This window comes from Rhinoraja longicauda, chromosome 3 (genome assembly GCF_053455715.1).
Source record: "Rhinoraja longicauda isolate Sanriku21f chromosome 3, sRhiLon1.1, whole genome shotgun sequence".
In the NCBI taxonomy this organism is placed as follows: domain Eukaryota; kingdom Metazoa; phylum Chordata; class Chondrichthyes; order Rajiformes; family Arhynchobatidae; genus Rhinoraja; species Rhinoraja longicauda.
Genome location: NC_135955.1, coordinates 56,787,696 through 56,813,402, shown reverse-complemented (window position 1 = coordinate 56,813,402; position 25,707 = coordinate 56,787,696). Strand labels below are relative to the sequence as shown.

At 40.0% G+C, this 25,707-nt stretch overlaps 1 protein-coding gene across 2 annotated transcripts in view; it reads right to left on the bottom strand.

Moving 5' to 3' along the window:
* Positions 1-1,009: 1,009 nt before the first annotated feature.
* Positions 1,010-25,707, bottom strand: part of frmd3 (FERM domain containing 3) — a 150,482-nt gene continuing 125,784 nt past the window's right edge. For both annotated transcript variants that reach the window (XM_078396200.1, XM_078396201.1), the window contains one exon: positions 1,010-12,279. In XM_078396200.1, the coding sequence (XP_078252326.1) occupies positions 11,678-12,279 (602 nt within the window). In that variant the 3' untranslated portion in view covers positions 1,010-11,677. The remainder of the gene's footprint in view (positions 12,280-25,707) is intronic.

Sequence of the window (25,707 nt, the reverse complement as noted above, 5' to 3'; positions counted from 1 at the left end):
CACCAATGGCAAGGCGACAAATGTTGTGCTAAGCTTAAGCCTGTACCTGCACTGGAAACCAGGATTTCCCCAGGAAGCATGGCAGTGTCCTGGCAGTGTCCTGGCATCAGTGCTGCCATGGTCAGCTGGTCTAGGTGGCTCCCCAATGATAAGAGGCAGTAATGAGCATTTCCTATATTTGAAACAGTACCCCCTTGTGTATTCCTGGCGGAGGGAAGCAAGATAATATAGTTTGTTTATGATTCTTGAATGTGGTATAAAGTTATTAGTGTTCAAATTTAAAATGATTAACTTGTTGACAATAATACTAGCTACAATTTAAAATTATAACATGGCGTAAAACCTGCAATAAAACACAAGGGCACAATCAGTAAACCCATGTATATAAAATTGACTTTTTGCATAACAGACAGAGATAAGTAAATCATGTCATGCAGTAATTGGTAAATATTGTATCCAAGATTGAGAGTGCTCTCAGAGCTACATCACTGGAAATTAAATCCCTACCACTGCAACTCTCCCGCTCACATATAAACTCATGAAAAGAGAAAGAGTTAACGTTTCAATCAAAGATTTTGTCAAAACTGGCAAGGAGGAAAATTAATTGTTTTAAGATGTGGAGAGGATGGCAGATGGATGATTCAAGGGGCTATCTCTGACATGGTGTGCCCTGGTTGCTGCAATGAGAAGCTGTTGCCAACAGATGGCAGCCAACCAGCTGCAACTTAGTTATTGATATTCTTTTAGCAGGCAACATTTTTTTTAAATGGCTTACTGTAAATTGACATTCATGACATCTGAAAATTTGGGTCCATAACCAATGGTATATACAGGAATATGAAAGCACAAGATTACGATATGAATTACAATATTAATGTTACGATATTAATTACGTAATTAATGATATTAATTACGATATTAATTACGATACTATGTATTTCAATATTACGATAACAGAGTAGACACAAATTCTTCAAAATGTAAAAGATCTATGAAAAGACTTTGTTCAGATGCACTTTTATTGGTGACTTGTTATGGTTATAACATATAAAACAATCCAGGCATTATTTAACATTTAAATTTGAAATGCCAACCTTCTCAACACTTAATAACATAAGGTTACTGCAGTATTCCCTGTGTGATTGAGCTTATTGTGACAAATATCTCATTTTTCTCAGAGTTGTGTTTATAAAGGTAGGCCAAACAACAGTTAGTGAACTCTCCTACTTACACATAATATCACAGCAAGAATACCACAATGTGACACAGACTATACATTCTACCTCTGCTATCGACATCAATTCTCAACAAATGCACTAAAATTATCTCCCTGTATTGTCTACATAGTTCATCTAACTTTCATTAATGATGTAAGTCGGTGAATGAAAACAATGAAAATCTGACAAGGTTTAATGGGAAACAATTTATGATGAATGCAATAATGAAATGAGACATTTTAAAACATTTTTTGGTATACTTTAGAATTTCATTGTTAACAACTGACACAAAGGAGCAGAATTCATTGTGAATAACATTCTATTCCCTTCAGTTTCCCGAAGAAATGCCATTTTGTTGTGTGCCAGCGTGCATGCAATGATATAGGAAGTATCTATTGTCTGCTGTTAAATGTTTCTAAAATAATTTAACATTTTAATTTTTTTTAAATTATTTATCTTACCCATCGTATCTACTGAAATTTAGTTCTGTCAGTAGGAATTAGCATAGTTTTAGCAACCTAATTATAAAAATATCAGTTTAATATAAAGAATTTATGAAATACTATTGAATCTGACAAATGGATCAGATCAATGAAAAAACTTTTCCATTATTTTACTAAATGCAACACATCATTAATCTTTCATTATAATATGATCATAATTAGCCTGAGTCCATTCCTATCAGTACATTGAGCTGTTTGGCAGCTTCTCAGTCTAAATAATATAATAGGCTTTTGAAGAGTATGAAACTAACTTGTTTATGCTCTAATGTTCATTTACTAATTTAACTATAATTAAATTAACTATATTTTGGTTATTTTATTGTTGATACCTTAATCAATATTGAAAATGATGAACTGTATATTTTTGATTTTAGTAGTTAATTGAATGATATAATTGGTTACTTTCAAAATACAATTCAATGGATTGAGAAGTGCATCTGTAAAACCAACTCTCCAAACAATTAAACGATAAAAAAGATTTGTACATTTTACCAGCTCAGCTCTCATAATGCATCATCCAATTTAGTTTAGTATAAATTAGCCAATTTAAATAACATGATGAATGGATCCATTCGCTTATTTACTGTTTTAATGTATGTACAGAAAACGAATTTCTATGCAGTGTATCTGCGTAGAGAACTGTGCTGGTTTAGAAATGGTGCTGAAATACACAAAGAGCCTACAATGAAAAGATCTAAAGAACATTTTATATAAAATTGCTGCATAGAAACAGAAATTGCTAGAGACTATAGTGAGTCAGCAGCAACAGTGGTTTTTAAATGGTTTGTTTTTAGCTTCACAGTGGAATTTACTTTGATAAAAATTTTATCAATGCCATAAAATCTTTCATATTTTTGATGGTGTGACAAAATGATTTTGCTCAATATATTTAGTAATTTTATAATGACCAAAAATCAAAATAATAATGAGACAATATTCCAGTTATATTGCAAGGTAAAATGGATCCAATGTCCTATTACTGAATATAAGGCTGAGATCAATGGTATTTCCAGAAAAATGGTGGATTTTTAAAAACCATTTAATCCCTTTCTCTTGTTGTTCTTATAGTCTCCTATTGAAGTTATACCCAACAACACTGTTTTCAAAACAGGAAGACACTCTGGTTCTTTGCATGCAATTAATCACTAAGTAAAAAGTTAATTAATAAAATAGCACATTTGGAAATGAAAATGCATGTGCACTGGAGTGCAAATCAAGTGATGATGCATTGGTCAACATTTAAATGCAACACACAGTTACTCATCTCCACAAGTTATTTCAATCTACAGAATATTATCATTTAATAGTGTTGTTAACTGTGCTTCTGTGAATTTGGTGCCCTGGGAAGCTCACTTGCCTTTAAGTACATTTATTCAGTGTACAATTTCCAAAAGTATTCTTGATTAAATCAGTTAAATAAGTTTAAGGAATCTAAATCGATAAGTATATGAGCACAGATTTCTGAAGTATACAAATAGATTGTAAACAACAACTGCAATTTCCATAAAGACTTTTAAAAAGATAGGGTAATGCAACTTAATGGGATGAATATTTTTTCCATTCAACATATGAATAGCATCCTGGTGGACAGACTAACCACTTCATCTGATTGCACAGCTCTACAATGAGGGGTAGGAACTATAGCTGACATCATTCAAATACTGATACATTTATTAGCAAACTGAAATGTACCAATGTAACAGCAGTAACCTCCCTAAAGCAACTTTGGAAATTGGCCACTTCAATCAAATATTTTTATATCATGTGAAATATTATTGTAATTAATGAATGCTGTAATAAAAAAATATCATAAAATATAATTTTAGGAAGCAATAGATATCAATTTACAAGTGTACACAAAAACCTGATAGATGCAAATGTATAAGGCACTAAAATAATATATCATGAAGTTGCCCTTTATATATAATCCTTAATATTAAGGATTTAAGAACAAGTTGTATCAAGTAAAAGGATCAAATATAATAATTGACAGACTCTTACAAGTATAAAACACGGGACAGCAATCACAAGGCAAATTAAATGTGCAGCATATAAACAAAGGTGTAAAATATGAACTTATATTGCAAAAGAATATAAACAGAGTTAGAATTGTGTTACCATGGTCAAGAAAAAATATAGAACTGGTCACAAAGATTTGAAGAAAAACAGTGAAGATTATTCCAGGAACCAGGGAATTTTAAATAATTATGACTGAAAATAATTTGCGTGTTGAGAATGAGAAGTTAAAAGGAAAAGTGACTGACTTATTGAAAATAATAGGAACAAAAATAAGAATATAGAAGAGCACTTTATAGTATTTAATTATAAAGGGCAACTTCATGATATTATTCCAAAGGCTAGCTTGAGTAGAACTGAAGATATTTTTGATTTAGTGTAGAGATTGGGAATCAGAAAAATCAATCATTGTTGCAAAATATTCCCTCCATGACTGTGTCTGGTAGGGTATGGCAGGGATCAGGCTTGGTCCAAATATTCATGATCTATATCAACGGTTTGACTAACACTGAATGTCAGATTTCCAGGTTTGCTGATGATGCATAATGAGATGGAATTGAGGAGGAGGCCAAGGATGTTAAGAGGCTTAATGGGAATACAGACAATTTAAATGTGCCCAAGAACATGGCAGTATAATATGTAAAAATGGGGCATGATATGCTTTCGTGCACAACATGGAGAAAAAAATGTGAGATTGGGATCTAGACATCCTTGCACAGAAGTCACTGAAGGCAAGCATACAAGCAATTCAAAATGACAGATAGAATGAAGAAGGGTCCTAACCTGAAAAGTCACATATTCATGTCCTCCAGAGATGCTGCCTGACTCACTGAGTTACTCTAGCACTTTGTGTCCTTGGCAAGACAAATGGTAGGTTGTCCTATTTCCTGCATGGATTTGATTCTAAGAGTGAAAATGGCTTTGTGTGTTCTATTGGCCCTAGGCGAGACCACACATTGTGTAATGTATCTCTTTAGTCTTAGTCAGTCCCTGGGGATAAAGTATGACTTGCTTGTGTGAGTAATCTGGTGATGGATGAGCTCTATTCAGGAACCTCAGATTCTTCCACAGGTTGAACAAGAAGTGCCTAAAGATGTCTGGCAGATGGGTAGCTTGTGAGGTGCTGTGCTCTTTCTGACATTTATGCCGAGTTCCATTTGCTCCTAAGAAACGGACTCGATGTTCCCAATATCATCCTAAATACTTTTTTTTCCTCACATTGATTGGTCAGACACCAAGGATTCACAAGAGTTTTCACGGAAGTGTTGAACACACCATTGATTTTTTTTTCTCTGTCCCCCCGGTAATCTCCTTTGTGGTATGCAAATCAAAGACTTCTGAATAGAGTGACTCGAACCATGACATGAGCATCCTGGATGTATCCATGAGCATCCGCAGCCACCTACTCAAGCCAACCTTGCTGCCATCCTGACTGACAAGAAGTTGAAAAGGCCATATCCCAACGAAAAAATAACTAAGCATCAACAGCAACAGTGTTCCTGCTGCAGTTCTAGCATTTGGTAGAGAAGACCCCCAAGTACAAATTCACAATCTAACAATGCAAGGGCCCTTAGTGACCCTGTAATCAACTACCTTGCAAGAAGTGAGGCAAGAATCTACAGAGGGAAAATCTCTGTTGTTCACGTTCACAAGTTGTAGGAGTAGAATTAGGCCATTCGGGCCATCAAGTCTACTCCGCCATTCAATCTTGGCTGATCTCTGCCTCCTAATCCCATTTTCCTGCCTTCCCTCCATAATCCTTGACACACGTTCTAATCAAGAATTTGTCTATCTCTGCCTTAAAATTATCCACTGACTTGGCCTCTTCAGCCCTCTGGCAATGAGTTGCACAGATTAACTTCCCTCTGACTAAAGTTCCTCCTCACCTTTCTAAAAGCGTGCCCTTTAATCCTGAGGCTATGATCTCTGGTCCTAGACTCTCCCACCTGGTGGAATAATTCTTTCCACATCCACTCTATCTACATATACCTTTCATTATTCAGTAAGTTTCAATGAGATCTGCTCTCAACCTTCAGAACTCCTGTGAGCAGAGGCCCAGTGCTGTCAAGCACTCATCATTTGCTCACCCACTCATTCCTGGAATCATTCTTGTAATCCTCTGGACCCTCTCCAGAGCCAGCACATCCTTCCTCAGATATGGGGCCCAAATGTGCTCACAGTACTCCAAATGCGGCTTGACCAGCACCTTATAGAGCCTCAGCATTACATCTGTTCTTGTATTCCAGTCCACTTGATATAAATACTAGCATTGAATTTGCCTTCCTTACTACCGATGCGACTTGTAAATTAACTTTTTGGGAGTCCTGCACCAGCACTCCCTAGTTCCTTTGCCCGTCCGATTTCTGGATTATCTCTCCATTTAGAAAATAATCTACGTCTTTATTCTTATTTCCAAAAAGCATGATTCTGCACTTTGCTATACTGAATTTCATCTGCCACTTCTCTGCCCACCCTCCTAACCAGTCCAAGTCCTTCTGCAGAGTCCTTGCTTCCTCTACACTGCCTGCCCCTCCACCTATCTTAGCATCATCTGCAAACTTGGCCACAAAGCCTTCAAACCCCTTATACAAATCATTAGAAGAGAAGCGGACCCAGCACCAACCCATGCGGAACTCCACGAGTCACTGGCAGCCAACCTGAAAAAGCGCCTTTTATTGCAACTCTTTGCCTTCTGCCATCCAGCCAACCCGCTATCCATGCTAGTATCTGCCCTTTGTTACCATGGGCTCTCATCTTCCCTCGCAGCGGCACCTTATCGAGGCCTTCTGAAAATCTAGGTAAACAACATCTACAACCTCCCCTGTCTGTCTGTCCTGCTAGTAACTTCCTCAAAGATCTCCAGCAGATTCGTCAGGCAAGATCTTCCCTTCACAAAACCATGCAGACTTTGGCCTATTTTATCATGAACTTCCAAGTACTGAGTAACCTCATCCTTTATAATTGACTGATATGTTGTCTGCCACAGAAAAGGCAATTCCTTGATCCTCTGCAACCACCTCCTCCCAGTGGCTAACGAGTTACACTTCGAGTCGCAGTATTTTGTACCATTTTGGTCTCCTTACCCTAAATTTTCACAGAGAGGTCAGCCAAGATTTACTAGAGCGTTTCTGCAGGGTGTGGATTAGCTTTCTGAGGAAAGAGTGAATAGACTAGGCTTGTACTCTCTTGAGCGTAGGCTTTTAAAGAGAGGCCAAGATCCCTGGGTCTGTCATAAGATGCTTAACAAATGGAACGCCATCTCCACTTCTTTAAAGAATCACTGATTTGCAGATCAGAAAACCTGTTATTATTGGATTGTGTGAGCTAACCATTCGATTAAAGCAGGTCAACTGAAAAACAGGCAGAAACCCCTGCTCCAGCATTTAGATGAGAGGAAATCTCATTGAAATTAGGTTGGATGCAAAGAGAATGTTGTCCTTGTCTGATATGTCTAGAGGCAGCAGTCAGAGTCTTAGAATAAGAGGTAAGTTATTTGAAATTGAGGCGAAGGAATTTTTCCTGCAATAGAGACGAGATCTTTGGAATTCCCTCTCCCAAAGGCATGCATGCGGAGAGTCATTCATTGAGTTTAGTTAAAACAGAGATCGATAGATTTTTGGAAATCAAGGGAATCAAGAGATAAGGGGAGTGCATGAAAATGGTGTAGAAAATCAATCATGATCTTAATGACTGATGGAGCAGGCAGAAAGGGCCAAATAGTAGGAAACTCCTTTTTCATAAGTTCTTATATTTACATTTATAATCATTTGCTTTGATTCTCTCATAATTTTGTTGGGAGCACTTCAGACAGGATGACATTGTGGTCCCAGTTTTGCATTGCATTTATGGGAATTCCATTTGGAGTTGGCTCCTCTTTAATCGCAAAAATGGCCATTAACGCAAGCAGGAACAGTGACTCAAAGCATAAGTGTTCTTGCCTTTCTTAGCAATAATAATATTGGTACATGATGAACTGAGGTGTCCTTAGTCAGCCCAATCACCTCTGCTGGACATGTCAGCACATCATCTACGAAAAATGCTTTTGAGGGAGCTTAATGCCAAAATGAAATCTCCCGTTGGCAGGGCATATGGGTGAAACAAGATCAGTATCAAAAACCCCAAGTTAACTCTGCTCAACCGTTATGCTGAAGCAAAGCAAGCTGTAGCGCAAAAGCCTACAATTACTAAAATTCTCACCATTTGCTCAGGATCAAAAAGTTAAAGATGGATCTAAAGATCCTGCTAATAATTTAAAGGGATTTCTTTTGTTATTCCTGATCAGTCTGTATTTTAAAAATTGTATTTTAATATACCGTTGCCTTTGTTTTAATTACTGTTCAATGTAGTTACTGATAAATACTCCACATATTGATTAGAATTGTCTTGGTTTCGTATTTTAAAGTATCTTCTATATTGTGTAAAACTTAATTAGGAGAAATTTCAATTGCCTAATACATTTCTCATTTATTAATCTATTATGTTTGTAGATTAAGGTAGATTTTCAGCCAACACTAAGTAGTCTGTACAAAAATATTAAATGACCCAATTTGCAGACTAGTTCAGGGACAGATTCTGTTAGGTATGAACAACTTTGTTAGACCTAAATATTTACTTGGTTTCAGCACTTACTATTTGCTTTTCATTGTATTTTGACTCAGAGTCGTACAACACAGAAACAGGCCCTTCGGCCCAATTTCCTATGCGGGCCAAGATCTCCCATCTAAACGACTTCCATTTGTCCGCATTTAGCCTCTAAACCTTTCCTATCCATGTACGTGTCCGTGACTTTTAAATGCTGTTATATTACCTGCCTCAAGTGCCAGCTCGTTCCATACACCCAACACCCTCTGAGTGAAAAAGTTGCTCTCGGGTTCCTATTAATTCTTGCCTCTCTCACCTTAAACCTACATCCTCTGGTTGTTGATTCCCCTACCCTGGGTAAAAGACCTATGAATTCACCCTATCGCTTCCCTTCATGATCTAATAGAAAAGTTCACCCCTCAGCTCCAAGGAATAATCCTAACCTGCCCAACCTTTCCCTGTAGCTTAGATGCTCAAGTCCTGGCAACATCCTCGTAAACCTTCTCTACACCCTTGCTTTTCATGACATCCTTCCTTTTGCAGGGTGCCTAAAACGGAGCACAATGCTCCAAATGCGGCCTCACTAATATCTGGTCCAACTATAACATAATGCCTCAACTATATGCAATACCCCGATCGACGAAGGCCAATGTACCAAAAGTCTTCTTTACCACCCAATCTACTTGTGACTCCACTTTCAGAGAACTATGTAACTGTACTCCTAGACCCCTCTGCTCTACAACACTCCCAGGAGCCTCAACATTCACTGTGAAGATCCTGCCTTTCTTTTCTTTTAAAGAATGTTGAAACTATATGTAGAAACATAGAAAATAGGTGTAGGAGAAGGCCATTTGGCCCTTCGAGCCAGCATGAAGTAATAAAATAATGGTCATAAAATAATTACTGCATTTCAGCCAAAAGTGCAAGGAAACAAATGAGTGCATTTTAAAAATATTTTAAATATACCAGAGAAGTTACATTAGTGAGCTTGTAAAATCTCTCAGCTCCCAAGGGCAACTTCCCATCTTCCAACTCCTTAACTCCTCACTTACATCAGGTCACTTTCATCAGTTACACTGTGCTCACTGACCAGCTTTTATTACTACAGTTCATGCTGATGGTCAGATCCCACAATTGTCCTACCGTTCCTTATCTCCTAAGCCTTCTGCAAACCTACAAGCTGTCTGCTCCTCCAGTTCCCTTTGCTCCACCAAGGGAGGCCTTTAGATACTTAAGCCTTGAGCTCTGGAATTTTCTTCATTTAATTCTCCACCTCTCTACTTATCTCCTCTTTTTAAAGTTGTTTTGTAAAACCTATCTCATTAATTTGGCAGTTGTTCATCTGTCCTTTCTTTTTTTACGTTGCTCAATATAATACTTTGCATAACAATGCTCCAATGAAGCACCTTGAGATGATTTTGTTTTATATCTCTAAAACAAATAATTCCTAATTTTTAAATTTATCTTCTGATTATTCAATGTTTAAGTTAGAAAATGAATTATGTAAATTTCAAAGATTTAGATTAAATCCACAATTCTAACCATTTGAATCAGAAGTCAACACTAAATATTGATGGGCAACTTGTTTTTCTCATCCTCATACATTACAACTCTTGTGCATAAATGTCTAATTTCCCAAAATCAGTGCACATGTGGTAACTGTTATAGACCCCCTAGAAAAGCAAAATGTTGGAACAGGATGAGGAAAAACACCAGCTCCATTTAACACCACATGAGTGTAGGGACAGGATTCCTCATGTTTTGAAAGGGAAATATCTGGTAGTCCCAATACATTTGCTGCTTTTCCCATATACATCAGATTTTAAATTGAGGGAGAAATATTGTGTGCTGCACCAATAAAAAAAATCATACTATTGTGCTTCTCAAACATGCAGTATTCCCAAAGTTCAATTAAGCATATTGACCAAAAACATCTCTGTTCAAATACAATGTTGTTGGCACATATGACCAGTAAACACTCTTGAAATCAATGGCTATGTGATAGTTCCTGATTGTATTTACTGGCGGCAGTCAACTAATCAAGAGTGCACAATCAAGAGGCAAAGTGACTTTTCGATTGACATTGGAGAAACAGTTATTTTAATATCTGAGTATTGTATTATCTATATTTTATATTATTTTCAATATAACTCTTTTTGACTTTCTAACTTACAATTGTCACTTGTTGACTGCAATTTACTAACTTTGTCATCCTGTGTATCTGTTCCACTGAAAAGTATCTATGTCCAAAATTCATTATTTGTGATTGAATTCCTTAAACACGAGCCTGTACATAAAAACTGAAAACTAATTCTAGTGATTTTCCCCATGAACCATCTTATGTTTTTATGAAGAAAAATTATAAGATTTTGCACATTGACAACATAATTGTAAATGAGTAGTTACTTGACAAGGTATATTCACTATCACACAATGTTAAATGTCTCTTATATTGATAAATTTCAGTTTGTTTCATGATGTGAATAAGCATACATACACGCCGAAAATGAAAGCGTTTAGGTGGTTATCCAATGCCTTTTGATTCCTAACCTCAGATCATTGCAACATAACAATTTTATGAAACTAGACCAAAAGTGACATCACCTTTCATTAACTTCCCTTTTCCCTACTCTTCCAAAAGAGTAAGAGTAAGTTAAAAGTAAGAGAAAGCTCTTACTTTTCTCTACATCATTTCAAGTCTCCTCTACCTGAAAACCTTTCAGTTGGTTGGAGAATGTAGTTATAATAGGTGAATTTCCATAGTCTAAATGCAATCTCCAATACCTTTCTAAGGCTTCTGACACTCTTCCTTCCAAGCTACAGTGGACAAGCAAAAAAATCTCCAAAAATATTCATCCCCAATGAACCTGGTACTTCTAGTTATTACAGACATAACTGATAATTTCTAATAAACAGAATATTGACATCACTGCAGTATGTGTAAGTACCAAACTACTAACCCCCAAAACAATGCCTTTTGCAGCAAATACAATTTTGAAAATGCACAAGATCAATTTAACAAAACAAATTTTCATATGTGTAGAGCCTTTTGAATCTCAATGTCACTGGGGAACGAATGGAGACAAAATGTTGCACATTCAAGAATACAATACTCTTGAACACCGGATAAAACTTTCCATTAATTTAAAATATTTCTTTCATGCCACACCTATTACTTTGGATGTTAAATTCAATCATTTCATGAGCACGTTTCACTTTAAAGAAACTGAATAAAATTTCCTGAAATACTTTTAAACCACATTAAAAAGGTACAAAACATAAAAACAGTAAAAACAGCAGAAATAAGTTTTGCTCAGAGAAGTTGTTGTTACTGTTAGTCCACTGCACACTGATGCAGCCTCAGGAGCTGCCTAGCTTGTCAAGAACATAGTGCATTTTACATGTCAGCCACTGTCTAAGTGGACAGAAGTATTCATTGTGAAACTGCTCAAATTCAGGCGTTTGCCGGATTTCCCTCAGAAAAGAAGCATCAATGTCAGATTCCAGCAAGACCAAAAGAAGTGGGAAAGCAAACAGCAGCAATCCCAGACCCACCAGAAGCAGTTTCCCAAAGCTCTTTGCCAGCATATTCAGATGTCTGTTGCTTGTCAACAATTCAAAACTCCTAGAAAATACCCACTTCACCTCCTTTAGCTCCTCCTCATCACTAATCAGAGGTGTAGTATCAGTTGCATCTAACTCATTGTATGAGCCTTCATTATCCTTCTGATTCCCAATTGAATGACTATTGAAAAGCAAATCTATCCCACCATCTTCCACAGGTGTAGGCAGGACGCTGGTACTTGGATTGTACACTAGCTCAGATATAGTTGGACAATCTTCGCTCTTTTCCTCTTGGTTTTCACATCCTGATTTTTCCATTTCTCCCAAATCATTATGCGACTCTTTTACCTCTTCCTCATCTGGTGTTGATTCATCATTTAATTTTAACAGCTCTCCATCTGAAAAAAGATCAGAAGATTTAAAGATAAGAATTATTTCATACAATTTTCCCTGATAAATGCAAGTTATGACGTGAGAGGTTGCTGATTTAAAATTGCCTCTTACCTTAATATCCATTCTTAAGTTAATGATTTACTTTTAAAAAATCACTATATTACTAATATAAAATTATATTAAATAGTAAACAACTCTGGGAGTCATCACTGGTCAAATTATTAATTGGGAAGATAGAAGGAACACTCACAGCCCACTGGAAATTTGACATTTTCTTTCATAATATGCAATCCATCTACTGAAAGAAGTGTACATTGGTTTACATTTTCCCTTTCTGTGCAGAAAAGTTCATGAACCACAGTTGCCAAAGTGTTTCAGAGCTAAATTCTGCTTCTAACTGATCCAATTCTTTATGGCAGCTAAACACCAAAATGACAAGCCAGGTGTGGAATTATTATCAATCACTATTTGTGAATAAAATATTTTCTTACTGCATAATATATCACTGTATAATTGGCAACTATTTTTTTTATTGGCAGCAATAATTGTAAATAATAGTCATTCAAAGATTTAGTAAACGATTGTAACCATTATATTGTTGAAATATTTTTACTGACATGGGCTGATTCCCACATTTTAAGCATTTGAAATTTCCACAGGAATTTTTTAAGTCTGACCACTGTTCTAGGAGTTACGAGTCATTTTGCCAAAGTTAAAGCAGAAGAAATGGAGAAAAGAAATTCAAGACACAACTCCTACTTTATATATATTTTTGATGAAAGCAGTGTCCCTTTGTGAGATCATTTCACAGTCTATTGCCTTACAAATTGAATGTGACCCGTAAGGTCACATAAGTGCTTGGCAAGCAAACATCTACCTTTCATCCATTTCAGAGCGGCAAAGGAAATCGGGTGAGGCCAGGTCCAGGATGGATCTAGCTCAGTGGATGGAGATGCAGCTGCAAGAGAGACAGGACGGGGGTAGGTTTGGGCATCTGCTAGGAGTCGAGTCTTTCACATGTTCGGTGGCATCATCATTAAGGCTATCCTGTTCAACTGTTGGAGTTGGTTAAGAGTTGGAAGTCAGATCTGTTGAAAGGCAGTGATGGTTTGGGCATTTGACTAATGGTCGGTGGATGTGTCAGGTTGTGGATCAGTATTTTATATGATACGGAGGAGCAGCAGTTCAATTTTAATGGGAGGGTTGCGCAGTAAATTACCGAGTATGAAGAATTGTGCTGTGTGATAGGGTTAATTAGAGAGAATGAATGAGTCTGAGGAAGGGATATTGGTAATGAATTTGAAAGGTTGAGGAATCTGTTTGCAAAAGTGGGATCTAATCAGTGGATAAGGAAAATTATAGAATGGACAAAAGTGTTGAATGAGGGTGGGATGAAATGTGCACCAGATGAGCCCTGTGAAACATTTAAGATCAGACAAAGCCTATATAAATGGAATAGATAGAGCACAGTGATAGCAATGGAGTAAATTGATTGTAAGCCTCAATCTTAATGAAGAATAAAGTCCTATTCAGGCAAAATAAACTTTTACTCTACCATTTATTTTAATATACTAGCTTATCAGTATTCCTGTAAACACTATCCTCCTCTCCACTCACAATGTGATGAATTTTTGCCCATGCCTAAATAGATAATCTTGAATCATTTTCAATACATTTCTCTATTTTTTCAACACACTGGAGCAGAGCAGGTTAAGAGATTTTATAGAGCTATACAAATTCATAGAGAGGAAAACACCCTCTATAGCGGCAGCTTTAATCCTTCCTAATAAAGTACTTAAGCTTACCGTTAACGAAGCGGTAGAGCAATATTTCTTGACGCAAAACAACAGAGAGATCTTCACGACGTTTCAGTTTAGTTAGTCGTTTATTGAAGTAGCAATACAAACAGATTAGTATATCTCCCGTCGTATAACTTTTGGTAAGAACTTAATATCTCACCGTCGCTCCTTCGTATCTGATGCAATATGTAAATGCATTCTAAATTATACTCATAATCTGACTCCTCCCCTGGCTCCTCCCAGTCCATATATGTCCATTATGACCATATATATAAGCCTAGTACTCATCTCATGACAACCCCCAAGCGTCCAAAAATAATACAACAGGATACAAAATAATATAATATGCTAAAATAGCTAATAAACACAAATGGCTCCTACACCCTCAGTGGCAATAAGAGTCAGTAATTAAGTGATTAAGAAACAATATAAAGAAACTTATTTTACAAGTTGTTGTCATTTACATTTGCAAGAGTTTAGGATAAATACATGAAGGAAAAAAATAAGGAAGTAGGATTAACTGGCCAGTTCTCCCAAAGAGACAAGACAGGCATATTGCCTTTCTTGATGCTGTATCATTCTGTGATATGTTACCGGTTTAAAATAATTTGGCAGCATTCTATGGAAATTCTATGGCCTCCAAATGTCAGTGCCTGCAACAGTGGAAAAGAAACAGATGAAATCAAGTATAATTGTCTGCTTGTATGAATCAGTGGCAGGGTGACTCAGCAGTAGAGTTGCTGCCTTACAGCGCTTGCAGCGCCGGAGACCTGGGTTTGATCCCGACTACGGGTGCTGTCTGCACAGAGTTTGTACATACTCCCCGTGACCGCGCGGGTTTCCTCCGAGATCTTCGGTTTCCTCACACACTCCAAAGACGTACATGTTCGTAGGTTAAATGGCTTGTTATAAATGTAAATTGTCCCTAGTGTGTGTGGGGTAGCGTTAATGTGCGGGGATCGCTGGTCGGCGCCGACTCGGTGGGCCGAAGGGCCTGTTTCCGCGCTGTATTTCTAAACTAAGAGGAGGAGAATTTTAAACAAATGTGCAGTGGTGTCACAATTGAAGTACAATTCCTTCATGGTACATCATTCATTCACAAATTACACGCTTTTAATTTTGATCAAAGCACAATGTGAATTCAAATATAGACGTTGCAAATATGATGAGCATGTTAAAATATAAATCTGCAAGTTAACTTGGACTTTTTCCTCAAAATCAAATCCATCACAATCAAAAAGATCATGCAGTCTGACATTTATAAATGGAGGATTTTACCAATTCCCCAGACTATAATCTTGGGCCCCTGTTGCAACAATCAAATACGAACATCCCTGGAACAATGGTTTACCATCCTCAAGTTGATGCTTCTTCTTGTCCGAATCTTTAGCAACCCTTTCACCATGCTTCCTTGTTTTTTATCAGTCTTACAAAAGGCTTTTGTTGTGGTATGTCCGTGGTTAAATCAGTGAATTCTCAACTGTGGAACATAACAGTCTTCAGGACACTGACTAAATGCCATCTGCATGAGAGGATTTAAGAATACAGCCACAAGGGAAATTATGGCTAAAATTACAGTTATTTACAAATCATTTGCCAGAATAAGCTATGATACTGTGCCAAAGAGATTTATGGCCTAGAAATACTGCTACATTTTGTCTAAACTGAACGTCATAAAATCATACAGCATGGAAACGGGTCCTTCTGCCCAACTCATTCATGCTGATTGTGATGCCTATCTACACTAATCCCATTTGCCCACATTAAGCCCGTATGCTTCTACTCTTTTCCTATCCAAGAGCTGTCCAAATTCCTTTTAAATGTTGTTATCATATTTGCTGCAACCTCATGCTCTGGCAGATCAATTTATATAACCATTGCCCTGTGTGTGATATCTTCGGGTCATGCCATGATTACTAGCCTATACAAACATCTATATCACCATTTTCCAGGAGCTATGAACTTGCACCCTATGGTTCTCTTGTACATGGCCACTGCCATTTACTCTGTATGAACTATTAGTATTTGACATCCCAAAATGCATTACCTCACACTTGTCTGGTTAAATTCCATTTGTCACTATTCCACCCAACTTTCCAACTGATTTGTGTCCCTCTGTATCTCATCTGTTCATTGCTGTCTACAATTACACCAATTTTGGTGTCATGAAATTTACTATTTACTATTCCGTTCACCTACATTCTCATCCAAGGCACATGACAAACAACAATTGTCCCCACATCAATCCCTAGGTGCACCATTAGGTACGATCTTCCAGTCAGAAAATACCCCTACCCTCTGTCCCTTTATCACAAAGCCAATTTGCCAGCAAACTTTTATCCTATTTGCCCTAATCCTCTGTATCAGCCAATTGATGCTGGATTTTGACAAAAGTCTTGCGAAAACCCATGTAAACCACATCCACCACTCTGCTTTATCCAGTTTTCATACATACCTCCTCAAAAACATAATCAGATCTATGAGACCGCATTTCCCCAGCACAACTCCATGCTGACTCCTCCTAATCCCTCCGATCCATTCCCACCTCGTTGTCCTCCTTGAGTATTGCCGTAATGCTCTCGCTGATCAGTAGTGCAACACACCTCTCCTTTTCTTTCCCCCTCTGTCATGTCAGAAACTTCTATATGCTGGAACATTGGGCAGCCAGTCCTGCCCTTACCTCATCCATAGTTCTGTGATATCAACAATATCATGTTCAGATCCATGTTCTCCCCTCACCTGTCTTACATCCTGACCCGAAACATCACTTATCCATATTCTCCGGAGAAGCTGCCTGACCTGCTGAGTTACTCCGGCACTTTGTGTCATTTTTCATTAAAGTAAATTCACAACCTTTTCCCAGGCGTTACAACACCTTTCCTTTTGGCCTGTTGTGGCTGAATAAACATGGCCTGATAGGGAAGGGACCCGCATAAACATGGCCTGATAGGGAAGGGACCAGCAGTGATAGATTAACCAGATGTAATGCATGGAAAATGAGGCATCAGTAGCCCTTCCTGCCTGAATGTTGAACATTTTGGTCAGATGTCATATATAAGCCAGACAGATAAAGGACATGGCAGCCCATTCACATTTAGAACTTGGAAATGGATTGGAAATTGTGTAACAATGAATTCCAGATATTCCAATATTCCAACTTGTTTCAATCAAGTTTCACAATATTGTTTTGGGTGCAGAGAGTGGAAGCGAGATCCTGGAAATTAAAGAAATAAATGCTTCTGCCACATAAGCTAGTATGATTGCATGTCGCCATGCAGGTCAACAAAGGAGAAATGTGCATGTAATTGTTTACTGGCAGTGCTTCCATGGCCAAACTCATCAAGAGATGGCGAGTACACCATCCACCTATATTTCTATCATGTAATTCATGCTATCCACCTCCCTGCCTTCTAAAGCTTCTCACCTTGTATGTACTCTTGGCTTTCCATGCAGCCCTTACATCCCAAGCTATCAAATTTCTACTCCAAATCTTATTCAGCCCCTCCCTGATAGTTGCCTTCAGCAAATGCTTCCATCTATCAGATAAACACATGACGCACAGTCCCTCATAGTTCTGTTCTTTCTCCTTTCAGCCAGGGTATTGTAAACAAACCTTTTCCAAAAACCAGCAGGTGAGAAAACAGTTGTGAATACAGCAAAGATAGACACAAAATGCTGGAGTAACTTAGCGGACAGGCAGCATCTCTGGAGAGAAGGAATGGGTGACGTTTCGGGTTGAGACCCTTTTTCAAACTCTAACTGAATAAAGCAAGGCTATTCCTAATTTCAGGAAGTCCAAGAAATGTGAATGAACTGCTAAATTTCATTATCATTCCAAATGAGCAATACAAACTGGCAATAGAGTAATACAGTGTGGAAACAGGCCCTTTGGCCCAACTTGCCCACACCGGCCAACATGTCACAGCTATATTAGTCCCACCTACCAGCATTTGGTCCATATCCCTCCAAACCTGTCCTATCTATATGCCTGTCTGTTTCTTAAATCCTGGGATAGTCCCTGCCTCAACTAGCTCATCTTGTTCCATACATCCTCCACCCTTTGTGTGAAAAGGTTACCCCTCGGATTCCTATTCAATTTTTTCCCCTTCACCTTAAACCTATGTCCTCTGGTCGTCGATTTATCTACTCTGGGCAAGAGACTGTGCATCTACCCGATTTATTCCGCTCATGATCTGATACACCTCTCTACGATCACCCCTCATCCTCCTGCGCTCCAAGGAATAGAGTCCCAGCCTACTCTGCCTATAGCTCAGACCCTCTAGTCCTGGCAACATCCTCGTAAATCTTCTCTGTACTCTTTCCAGCTTGACAATATCTTTCCTATAACACGGTGCCCAGAACTGAACACAATACTCTAAACGTGGCCTCACCAATGTCTTATACACCTGCAACATGACCTCCAAACTTCTATACTCAATACTCTGGCTGATGAAAGCCAATGTGCCAAAAGCCTTATTAATTAAACAATCTACCTGCGACTCTACCTTCAGGGAACTATGCACTTGTACTCCTAGATCCCTCTGCTCTGCAACACTATCCAGAGACCTACCATTCACTGTGTAGGTCCTGCCTATGTTAGACTTCCCAAAATGCAACACCTCACATTTTTCTGCATTAAATTCCATCAACCATTCCACAGCCCACTTGGCCAATTTTGTATTCTAATACCCTTGAGCATAATACTGCCCAGTTAAACAGGAAATTGGCAAGTTGAATGCAATTACATTTTGCCCATTTAACTTTCCATCTGTATCCAGCCCATGTGTTCCAACTGGTTAAAATTCTGTCCATTATCACTGTAATTAGAACATTTAGAAGCATGCAAGGGAAAAGCACTTGAATATTATATGTCATTATGCTTGAAATTTATATTGCAGTAACAGAACTTATCACAAAAATTCATCGGAATGTGTAATGAATACAGAGTTGGCTCTTTATGGTACAGCTGCACAAGTTAGAGTATTGGTCACACGTAGCTACAGGAAAGATGTCATTAAGTTGGAAAGGGTGCAGAAGAGATTCATCAGGCTGTTACATGGGTTTGTGGGCTTGAGTTATAGGGAGAGGTTGGATAGTCTGGGACATTTTCCTTTGTAGTACGGTAGGCTAATGGAATGAACTTATTGAGATGTACAAGATCACGAGAAGCATGGGTAAAGTGAAAGCTAAGTTGTTTTTCCTGGATTGAGGATTCTAAAACTAGAATTAGAATCCTCTAGTATTCTATAGGTGAGGGGGAGTGATTTAAGAGGAACCTCGAGGAAAACTTTTCACTTAGATGGTGGTCTGCATCTGGAATGAGCTACCCGGGAAGCTATAGAAGAGTATACATTTCGTGTTCTTGTTCTATGTCTGTATGAAACTTGAGTCTTCTTCCTCAGGTCAGTCGTAATTGCCATACTTCCAAAATAAAACTCAGCGCGCATTAAATACGACGACCACCTTTCTCGCTCGGGATCGAAACGATCAAATTGCAGAGACATGTTTTAAAAAAAAAAGAAAAATAGGCTTTTACCTGGGTCTTTGGACACTATCCCAAAGTCTCCCACTACTGATACCACTTTCGTCACAGCCGCACCAGGGTCCACCTGGAACTGTAGATCGACGTTCGAGACCCACAGCGAAATCCTCGGCTTGTCGGTGATCGTGGACACACTGAGCACCAATAGAAATGGTCTCCGCGATTTGGTCGACTGTATTTTGTGCTTTCTTGCCCTTTCTTCGCTTTCCTACAGATTGACACACTGCCTGGAGATGACCTTTTCGGTTACAGGCGTAACAAACAGGCTCAATATCGGGCACTCACGGTGATGATGAGCAGTCGAGCCGCACTGGTAGCGGAGTTTCGATCCTCCCCCCACAGGGGAACGGCTCTTCTGAAACTGTCCCTTCTTCTCCGGATTTGCTCTGGGTCGATCAAATGGTTAATGGCGTTGCAGACGAGTCTGACGAACTGTATGCACCTCTTGAGGGAGCTTCGAGGTTGTATCGTCGGCCATTTTGTGCAGTTCTTTACTTAGCAGCTCAGCCATCTTAGCACATTGCAGCACATTCTTCAATGAGGCGTCGGATTCCTTGAGAATCGCTTGCTGGATGAATGCGTGCCTGCAGCCCATGACCAGTCTATCCCGCAATGCATTGTCTTGGCACTTGTCACAGCATTGAGCTTTAAAATCACATGCCTTTGCCTTGATGCGAAGTTCGACAAGAAATTCGGTGATAGATTGCCCTTCCTGTTGCACCGTCCAGTAGAAATCAAAGCAAGCTGCGAGGAAATTACGACTTTCTTCGAAATGCAGCTGCAAAGCCGTTATGAAACTTCCGTTACTTCTTCTGTAAGTAAATTTTGAAGTAGTGCAAAAGTTTCTGGAGACATTGATGAACACAAGAGAGGGACAGTTTCAGAAGAGCCATTCCCCTGTGGGGGGAGGATCGAAACTCTGCTACCGGTGCGGCTCGACTGCTCATCATCACCGTGAGTGCCCGCATATCGAGTCTGTTTGTTACGCCTGTAACCGAAAAGGTCATCTCCAGGCAGTGTGTCAATCCGTAGGAAAGCGGAGAAAGGGCAAGAAAGCGCAAAACACAGTTGACCGAATTACGGAGACCATTTCCATTGAAGTGCTCGGTGTGTGCACGATCACCGACAAGCCGAGGATTTCACTGCGGGTTTCGAACGTCGATCTACAGTTCCAGGTGGACACTGGTGCGGCTGTGTCACTAGTGGGTCAGGACATCTTGGAGCGGATCAGATCGCCAAATCTGAAACCGGCCAACATCCTCCTTTTCGGATACTGACGACAGGCCATTCCCACAAAAGGCAAATGCACTGTCGCCGTTTCCTGTAATGGTATGACACAGATGTTGCCGCTGATCGTCGTTGGCAAAGAAGGTACATCCCTGTGCGCCATCGACTGGATCCCATATGTAGCCGTCTACCTGGATGACATAATTGTCACCGGCCGAACAGAGGAAGAACACCTGCAGAACCTAAAACAGGTCCTCACGGCACTGAACAACTACGGCATGAAATAGCGCAGGGACAAGTCCGCATTCTTCTGAAAACAGGTCACATATCTCAGACATGTGATCTCAGCAAGTGGTCTGAAGCCATCGGAAGAGTGGACGCCATTGTGAAGTTACCGACGCCTGAAAATGTGAAGCAGCTTGAAAGCTTCATTGGCAAGATGAACTACTATGGCAAGTTCATACCAGCACTTTCGGCTTTGTGCGCACCATTGAACAACCTGCGAAAACAGGACGTCGAATGGCACTGGTCCAAAGAGTGTGACCATGCATTCACCAGGTTGAAGGAGATGCTCGCCCAGAAGACCCGTTTGGTCCACTATGACCCATTGAAGCCGATCTCGCTGGCCGCTGATGCATCGCCGTATGGTCTTGGAGCTGTAATCTCACAAACGGCGCCGAACGGCAAGGAAGAACCAATCGCGTTCGCATCCAAAACGCTGACAGCCGCCGAGAAAAACTGCAGTCAAGTGGAGAAAGAAGCACTGGCGATCGTGTTTGGTGTCCGGACGTTCCACCAATATTTGAGTGGGTGACATTTCTTGCTCATCACCGACCACAAGCCGCTGCTGACTATTTTCAATCCGGAGAAAACCTTGCCTGTCATGACGTTGCAACGTCTACAACGTTGGGCCCTGATCATGATGGAATATGATTACCGCATCATTTACTGGCAGTCAGACCATGGGGTTGCAGCCATTTTTAGTTGTCTTGCTGCCAGCATTGAGTTACTGTAATAAAGACTTTGTTGTACCTTGAAGACTCGCAAAGTTTCATACAGACATAGAACAAGAACATGAAAATACAATTAAGACTTTTAAAAGGCATTTGGACAGATACATGGATAGGAAGAATTTAGTAGGCTATAGGCAAAATGCAGGCAAATGGGTCTACCCCAGTATGTCAAATTAGTCAGCATGGATAAGGTTGGCCAAAGACCCTGTTTCCTTGCTGTATAGCTCCATAACTGTGATTCTATTGACACAGCTAAGTAAGCAATATTAAATATCTGGGCATAATCATAACTGCAGAAGGTGCAATATACGATTCACTGGATGACATCAGAATTGAGAGAATATTCTTTCTCAGGAAATGTTGAATAATTTAGGAGTCTTTTTTCTGGTAAACAAAACACCAAGGGATCATTTAAAAGAGGTCTAAAGTAATTAGACATGAAAGGATAGCATACAGAAAATATTTTTACTGGCAAGCACATTCAAAACTACAAGTCATAAATAAATGATAGTCTTCAATAAAATCATTTGCACCTGCAGTGCAAAATGTCCAAAATATATCAAAAGCATAGAAGCTGTGACCACAGAAGGTACCTTACACTAAACAGACCTCCCAAACCTTCCGAATTTAGCGCAAAGTTTCCGCTTTCTTATTTCATTTCTGCCATTCTGATTTCGCCTCACATTTTTCCACAAAACACATGCCTCACCGCTCGCCCTACCCCTCACCCCGTCCCGCCACTCGCCGCTGGCCTGGCATGGCCTAGCCACTGACATGGCCTGGCTGCTGACCTGGCCTCGCCGCTGGCCTGGCCGCTTATCGCTGACCTCGGCGCTCGCCGCTGGCCTGGCCGCTCATCACTGGCCTGGCCGCTCATCGCTGGCCTCGCCGCTGGCCTGGCCGCTCATCGCTGGCCTCGCCGCTGGCCTGGCCTAGCCGCGTAGCGTGAGGTCCGTTGATGTTGATGTCAAGAACTACAGACTGATGGAAATAATAGTAATTTTTCACACATGAATGTAGCGCAACGCATATGCACATTGAGCGTGCATACTTCTTTTTGCTGAAAAGTTGCATTACGTGCCACATTATTAACGTTGATGTAAAATTCTGAGTTTAGCCCATCAAAATTATGAATTTGGAAAATCAAATGTTGGGAGGTCTGGGTCAGGCAGCATCTCTGGAAAACATTGATAGGTGGCATTTCGGGTCAAAGCCCTTCTCAAGAAATACATTCTTTAACCACATGTATCTATATCTGTGATACGAAACGATTAGCATTTCTTGGAATTTGCTTGGAATGGTCATGTTACAAACAGTGCATGACTGAGTGTAAGCATTTATTTCAACGATCATTATTTTTAATATTAGTAAGATTTTAAATGTGTAGCAACATCAGTTGCCCAAGTGAGACATTTGGAACAGGTGGGTGTTTGTGAAGCGACGCTGTCAGCCATTCTCTGAAGTAAATCCAACAGATGATATTTTCCAAAGCTGTCTCAGTGGACTAGCACATGTAAAATAGTAATCATAACAATGTTAACGCCCTGGGAAATGGTAGATGAGTCTGTAAGCGTTATTAAGATAGTAAATGACATAATGGAAACCTAGACAGATGGCTTATCTTACACAGCCTCAAGTTAAATTGGTTAGCATCTATTTTGATCTAAATTTTAGAAATACGGTTGGATTTTCCACTTGATCAATTAAGGGACTCGAACAACAGCAGCAAATGTCTGTAACTTACTCAGTTGCCTTTTTGTGTGAAGCTATCTTCTGGTATCATGTTTATTACACTCACTGTTTATTTATAGTGAGTGACAAGGTTGTACAAGTCTTCAGCACAGAAATTTGCTATTCATCCAACTTGTCAATGCTGCTAGTTTGTTTCATGCAAACCTTTTACTGTCCTTCGTGTATCTGCACAAACACATTCTTTCTTCATGTTCTTATCTTGCTTTCCATTTAATACATCTAGTCAGACCTCCCAACAGTTGATTTTCCAAATTCATAATTTTGATGTCCAAAATTCCAAATTTTACATCAAAATTCATAATATGGCACGTAATGCAACTTTTCAGCAAAATAAAGTATGCACGCCAAATAAGCATACGCGTTGCGCTACATTCATGTGTGAAAAATGAATATTATTTCCAACAGTCTGTAGTTCTTGGACTACATGTACAATGTCAGGCCCATCTTGAGTATATTCTGCTATTTATAGAAAGGTTATTGAACAGAAATGTTTTTTATAACACAAAGAAAAAAATGTTTTGTTTTGTTGTTTCTATTTTGCTTTTCCCTTACACATCCCAATTCTCTTGGTATTGAATAAAAGAACAATGGTCATAAAATGTATGACTAGGTTATGAAGAAAGTGTTTCATTTAAAACTGCATATACCTAATTTCATTGAAGACATACTTGCTCCAGTGGTCTTCAACAGCAAATCACAACGGTCCATGTCCCCCCCAGCCCCCCTCACTACCCTCCCTCCCACCCACCCCCCTCCCCTCATCCCCCACTCCCCTCCTCCCCCCACCTCCTCCCCTACTCCCCCTCTCCTCCTGCCCCCCACCCCCTCTACCTTCCTCCGCCCCCCCACCACCACTCCCCGACCCCCCGACCCCCACTCCCCCCCCTGCACCCCCCATTCACCCACCCCAGCCCCTCTCAACATCAATGTGCCTCACGCTATGTGGCAAGGCCAGGCCATGCGCCCTGAGGCCAGGCGGGGGGAAGGCCATGCGAGCGGTGCGGCGAAGGCCAGGCGAGCGGCAAGGGGCCCGGTGAACGGAGAGGCCAGGCGAGCGGCATGGCGAGGCCAGGCGAACGGAGAGGCCAGGCGAGCAGCGAGGCCAGGCCAGGCAAGTGGCGAGGCCAGGCCAGGATAGGCGAGCGGCGAGGCCAGGCCAGGATAGGCGAGCGGCGAGGCCAGGCCAGGATAGGCGAGCGGCGAGGCCAGGCCAGGATAGGCGAGCGGCGAGGCCAGGCCAGGATAGGCGAGCAGCGAGGCCAGGCCAGGATAGGCGAGCGGCGAGGCGAGCAGCGGGGCCGGGTGAGGCGAGCCGAGGGGCAGGGTGAGTGGCGAGGCATGTGTTTTGCAGATAAATGTGAGGCGAAATCGGAATGGCGGAAATGAAAAATTAAAGCAGAAACTTTCCGCCAGATTTGGACGGGTTGGGAGGTCTGCTGACCCATTGAATTACTCCAGCACTTTGTGTCCTTTTGTGTATTAACCAGCATCTGCAGATCCTTGTTTCTACAATGTATTTGACCTGATGTTTGCCCAGTCAAGTTAATTAATAGTGTAAGACGTCATCATACAGTGGGTATTTGATCATTCAGTTTCATTATTTTATGACCATTTTCAGATTGTTCTAATGAGTATTTTACATTTGATTTTCATTCTATGATTCAATGGTGGGAGGGAAGGGACTTTCACAATTATCACTCTCCCAAAAACCAACTAATCAGAATCCAGGCAGCTAAGCTTAGATCATACTCACCAGTGACCTGGAGAACCAAGTTTTCCAGGTTTTTTTCTGAGTTAGCAGGAGGCTGACAAATGTACAAATGTCACTGCAGATGTATGAGACAATATTCACAGTACTATCTCCTGCTACTACCCTGGCAGCCAGGCATCAAACAAGTTCACTATCTTCATTCTTGGGCAACTATTTTTTTATAAAATCAATTAATATTGCACAAATTGTGTGTTGAAAGCTCTTACAGCAAAAGCATGGACTTGGCTATCTACAAATGCATGGACTTGGCTATCTAATAATGACAACTTCTTCCACATGGTTAGACTACTCCCCATATCAGAATCCTCATGTTCTGAATGACTTAACAT